Source organism: Stegastes partitus, unplaced genomic scaffold, assembly GCF_000690725.1.
Source record: "Stegastes partitus isolate 25-593 unplaced genomic scaffold, Stegastes_partitus-1.0.2 Scaffold521, whole genome shotgun sequence".
NCBI lineage: Eukaryota > Metazoa > Chordata > Actinopteri > Pomacentridae > Stegastes > Stegastes partitus.
In genome coordinates, this window is record NW_007578252.1 from 376,165 (window position 1) to 381,613 (window position 5,449).

The following is a 5,449-nucleotide window of genomic DNA, read 5'->3' on the forward strand; positions in this document are numbered from 1 at the left end:
AGGACCAGGATTGGACACCCCTGTTCTAAATTGTCCGTAGGTGTGAATGTGAGTGTGCTTGGTTGTCTGTCTCTAAGTGTAGCCCTGTGATAGACTGGTGACCTGTCCAGGATGTGACCCTAGAGAGGATTAAGCTGTGTATTGATAATGGATGGATGGATGTTTGACTGTTTTTGTTGACGCTGAATACATTTTTGTTCATGTTGTTTCCGTTCCTCATTCGTTTCTTACATTTGTTTCTGTTGAAGAATTTCCTGCGCAAGATGGAGCAGATCTTCATGTGTGTGTGCTGCCAGGAGCTGGCCTTCCAGCCCATCACCACCGTCTGCACACACAACGTTTGCAAGGTACGTTGTGTGCATTTTGAGTGGATGTATCCACAAAAACCCTGCCCCCCCTTTTCCCCGTTTGCATGTGTGAACGTCTCCTGCCGTCTTTCTCCCTCAGACTTGTCTCCAGCGGTCGTTCCGAGCGAAGGTGTACACCTGCCCCGCCTGCCGTCACGACTTGGGCAAGGACTACGTCATGGCCCAAAACAAGACGCTTCAGTTGCTGCTTGACCAGTTCTTTCCCGGCTACAGCAAGGGCCGATGAGGTCGAAATCACATTTATAAGTAGGATACATGCACATAAGCATCCATTCTGTGCACCCTCGTATACCGTCAAGTACCTAGAGCTCCACTTTAAAAATGCATTGCACACACATAATGTACTTACCCACGGGCAAATGTATATTGCATATACAGCCATTTATGTATACAATCATTCATACACAAACAACCTCAGTAGGGACTGACCTCATCTGCTGAACTTGGACTGTCTCCATTAACATCACCAGCCTGAAATTCAACCGAGGACATTTTTTTAAAACCTCCCCACTCCTGCCACACAAACGCGCACAAAAAACAAACGCACAAAAAGGAGCCCCAACTCAAACTCCCACAAGCCATCGTAAAACATCGGTTCATTTTTTTATTTTTTATTTTTCCCTTCCACTGTGTCGTCCACCGGTTCCATCGATTGACACATAGCACGTTGTTTGAAATTTCTCAATAGCATGAGATCAGCTGTTAGATTCCTGCCAACCTGTTTGCATTTTGTGTACCATGTGTGCAGCTCTTCACACCAAAACACTGATCTGAGTGTGTGTGTGTGTGTGTGCTCGGTGCTACCAGATGATGAAATTAAGAAAGTCCTGAATTACCACGCAGTCATAAATGAAACGAAGCACACGATGTTTTCTGCCGTTGAAGCACTTTATCATTGACATGTGCATCAGACTTGTTTTGTGGGTTAATCAGAAGCATTTACTAGCATCCTGTTAGCTGCTCGTGTCACTTGGAATGGTGCCATTGCCATGCCTTCAGCTAATAAGAATAGCAAATGTCTCGCCAGGGGTAACTTTCCGTGTTTTGGCAGAGAACAGAAATTGGCAGCTGTGTCCAGTTTGTTTGGAGTGTTGGAGGATTTCCTGCTCGAGCAAGGCTTTAACTTTATACACTAACAGAATCCACCAATGACACAAATCTCTGTTTAGATTTCACGTGGAGTCATAAACAGTATTTACCAAACACGAGGCTGTGGGGGCAACAATCGTAGGATCTGATTTATAAAAGACAATTTGGATGAAGAATCACACCCTCAAGTGAAAGGCAACAGTCAGTACACTACCAGTTTATCAGCTTCCTTTACTTAGACGCTGTTTGTTTCTATTTCTGAGCAGCTAAAAATAAATGTACAAGATGCACTTAATGCACTAAAAACCTCTAACAGTGTCTAAATAATTGAGCAAACATAATGTAAAGACATTTATCTGCTTCATGGTTCCACAGACTAACCCGTCCTTGTACACAGGATGAATACGTTTTCTTTTATTGACCAGACTGAAACCTGCGACTGCATTAAACGTCTGTAAAGCGTTAGATGAGCCGCATACGCGTTCCCTTCAGTGACATCTGAAATGGCACACTGTGGTTTTGTCCCTGGTGTTACCAAGCAACCACAATAAAGCAGGACTTCACACAAGGATGGTTAGCATATATTGTGCTCAGCAGATATTCATCTGCTATTGTTCTTCCTGTTCGGCTCGGCGTAGCGTTCTCTGGAGGGCTCTGGGCGTCCGGCATGATGCACGTCTCCTTCATTTCAGAGAAACCAGTCTGATGAGTAATTGCACCGGCAGCGCGACGTGGATTATTTGTCACATTAACGTCCAGAAAATGGAAATGCGGCTGTTTTAGTTGAGCCAAACAAAAGGCCACTGATTTGTGCTCGCTGATAAAGAGCTTCCCACTCAGCGTGATCCACGCAGCCGGGGCCAAGCTGTACAGTTCCCTAATGTACAGTAGACAGACTGTTTCATATCGCCACGGATTGTTGTTCACCGGTGCTGCCCTTCACAACAACCAGAGATTGATAAGAGTGCCTTGTAGTACTTTTCAGTACTGTCAAGTACCAAAAGATCGCACCGAATTCAGGTTCCTAGTTAAGTTTAGACTTTTAATCAGACATTTACTGATGTTAAAATAACCGTTTTATTCTTGTGAGGCTGCTTGTGTTTAGTCATCGATGTGTTCTAGTGTGTAGTCTCGTGTTGGTTCTGAAGCTCGTAGTGAAATGTTTTGAATCCAAGAGAGAGTTTACAACAGTGTTTATGTGAGAGTTCACTGAGACGCCTCTGGTTTTATTAATACACAACTGAATATTTTTTAAAAAGTAATGCATGTTGTTACTCAGGCGTACATTGAATATGTAAAGAAACATTCGTGCAAAGTGAAGCTTAAACTGCGTTCTTTACTGGCATCAAGAGAAGCGAAGCAGCCTGAGTTCATCGTTTAATGTCCGAGCCCCCTCTTGGTCCTTTTTAGCCAATAAATAGGTCATCCAGGATGTTTTAATTGGAAAACAACACCTGGGAAAAAGAGTAATTTGTGAGTTCATCGTCACGAGGAATTTGTGTTTGTAGTCGAGAGAGAAGCCCGAGAACAAGAAGGAACCGAGGAGGAGGAGGAGGAGAGGCGTTTTCAGAAGAACTGGGATGACAAACAAAAACATCGCAGAGTTCCTAAAAGGTCGGCTGTGCTCGATGCGTTCAGTTCACATTAGTTGGATTCCTTGACACAGAAAGTCGCTTCCAAAAAGACAGAGAAGACTAGCTGATTTATTTTGGATATGCCGGATAACAAGGAGGCTTGTTTACATACCGCGGTACATGTTTATAAGGATTATGAGCGTGTGTGACAGAAGGAGATCGCTTTTTTTTTTCTTTCCTTTCTTTCTTTCGAGTTTTCTGGCTCCACACTGAGGTGAATGTTTTCAAGTGTCAAAACATGAGAGCGTGTGGATGTCACGTCTAACCTGCAAACTAAACAGAAACATGAGGATCTCGTTTGTTTCTCCCAGATCGTCAGGTCGATCTAAAATCCAAACGATAATGGCAGCTGTGAACACGATACAAACAAATCTGGATGTGTGTGTTCTCCTCAGCAGAAGATTCACCACGTTGTTGGTCTGAATGAAGCTCAAGGCTGTTTCCTAACTTTATTTTTAAAAAAAAGCTACTTATTTTGGATAACGAGACACATTTTTGTATTTATTGCTTTTCTTATGTGTACCTCTTCGGCGAGACTAGTTAAAACTAGACAACTAAAAGCACTTGGAAATCTCTTTTTTTCCCCACAAAACATTCGATTCCTGCTTTTATCTGACCTCCACCATGAAATCCATTTATTATTTTTACCTTCTGCTGCATTGTGACCATTTTATTTGCAGATATTGATGATAATTAAATGCTGAGGCGCGTTTATCACACATAGAAAGTCGGTTTTCGCAGAGACAAACTCGTTAAATGACCGTTCTTACATTGTGAGCAGCTCACACAGATTCTTCTCCGGTGCTGACATGGTACTTTTAAAATGTCCAGGGTTGGCAGGTTTAGAGCAAACACCCCCCCCACTGTGGAGAGCAGCGGGCACATCGCCGGACCTGTGGTGTGGACGGAGGTCACCTGGAGTGCTAAAGTTCAGTTACTGTACACGAGTTGAGGGGAAAATGTAGCCCTTGTTCAATGCCACTGTCACGTTTGAGTGTAACAGCCTCGACGGCAAAAGCCATGTTTCTGCTGACACGAAGACAGCCTCGGCCGAGCTAACACGCTGCTGCTGCGCACATCAGTGTCTTACATCTCTGTCGACGTTCAGATCAGAGACGAGAGCTGTCTGTCTGACCCCCCGTCGTCTTACCGACACTCCCTCCTATTTTTTTTTTTCGTCATTGGCAGGCTGTTTGTTTGTTTGTGGTGATGTCCTTGTTTCTGTTCAATCATTCAGGATGTTGTTTTTTTTTTTTTTGTCTCTTTTTACCGACAACATGCAAGTACAAATGCTACTATGGTCTTTAAAGCTAACTGTGATGTGCATTACTTCCACTGTTGCTTAAATCTTGTTCCGATTATTTTTTCTTCACGCATTGACTGGCAAGCTAATAGCCCTCCTTTCTTTCTCTGCTGTGACCTTTGCTCCCTCTCCTCTCTTTCCGCAGTCTTCTGCCCTCCGTGAACCTACAGTACTAACAATTTTTAGACGTCTTGTGGACGCTTGGCTTCGGTGCTGTGTTGTTTTATTTTCATTGCACTCTTATTGAAGAAAAAAAAAAAAAAGTTTGAGAAGTCACATTTAATTTTCCTAGAATGCTTACTATTATCTATGTCCGTACACCATTTTTATTTTATTTTTTTTTCTACCATTTTAGTTGCTTCTCTTCGATTTTAATCATTAGTCATTTTTATGTCGGCGACCTCAAACATTTGCAGCAAAACGCCAGTCTGAGGAGTTTCATTGCTTCATATTGTGATCTGAAATTTTATACATGTCATAATAATACTTGATATGTACCTATTAAATATTTGGATTCAAGAAAGAATGTCTTTTCTTTTTGTTTGGTCTTGTATTTTTTTTATGGGTTGCAGGAGGCAAAGAACTTTTGGTTTCACTGTAAAGTTTGTAGTGAGTGACATTAATGTTTGCTTCTGGAAATAATCCACACGTACCAGTTATGTTTGTACATTTCTTAAGCTTTTCTGACTTTTTTTCCTCCTATTTTGAAGAAATTAATGAGATATTCTATCAGTTGAAGAGGCAGTGTTTTCTTTGCCACATTGAAGTTCATTTTTTTACTTTTTAATTTCACCTTTACCCACAGTTATGAAGCAGTGGAAAGGCAATGTAAGCACTTCATATAATAACGATTTAAAATACAATTTTTTATAAAGCGCGTTTTAAAAACAGTTTATGTTTGCCTTACAGACAGGCCAAAAAAAAGGTGGATACTCAGAAAGACAATTAACCTGATATGTATTTTTTATTTCTCTTTGCTATTTAATCTGATTATATGGCAGAGAATAAAAAAAGGAAAAATATAAAGAAAATAAAAATCTATTTAAAAAACAAAA

The 5,449-nt window shown here is 41.4% G+C and overlaps 1 protein-coding gene across 1 annotated transcript in view; it reads left to right on the forward strand.

Annotated features, from left to right (window-relative positions):
- uhrf2 (ubiquitin like with PHD and ring finger domains 2) overlaps positions 1–4,917 on the forward strand; it is a 45,903-nt gene extending 40,986 nt beyond the window's left edge. The window contains exons 15-16 of the mRNA XM_008287801.1: positions 249–347; positions 448–4,917. Coding sequence (XP_008286023.1) covers positions 249–347; positions 448–594 — 246 coding nt within the window. The 3' untranslated portion in view covers positions 595–4,917. The remainder of the gene's footprint in view (positions 1–248; positions 348–447) is intronic.
- Positions 4,918–5,449: the final 532 nt, after the last annotated feature.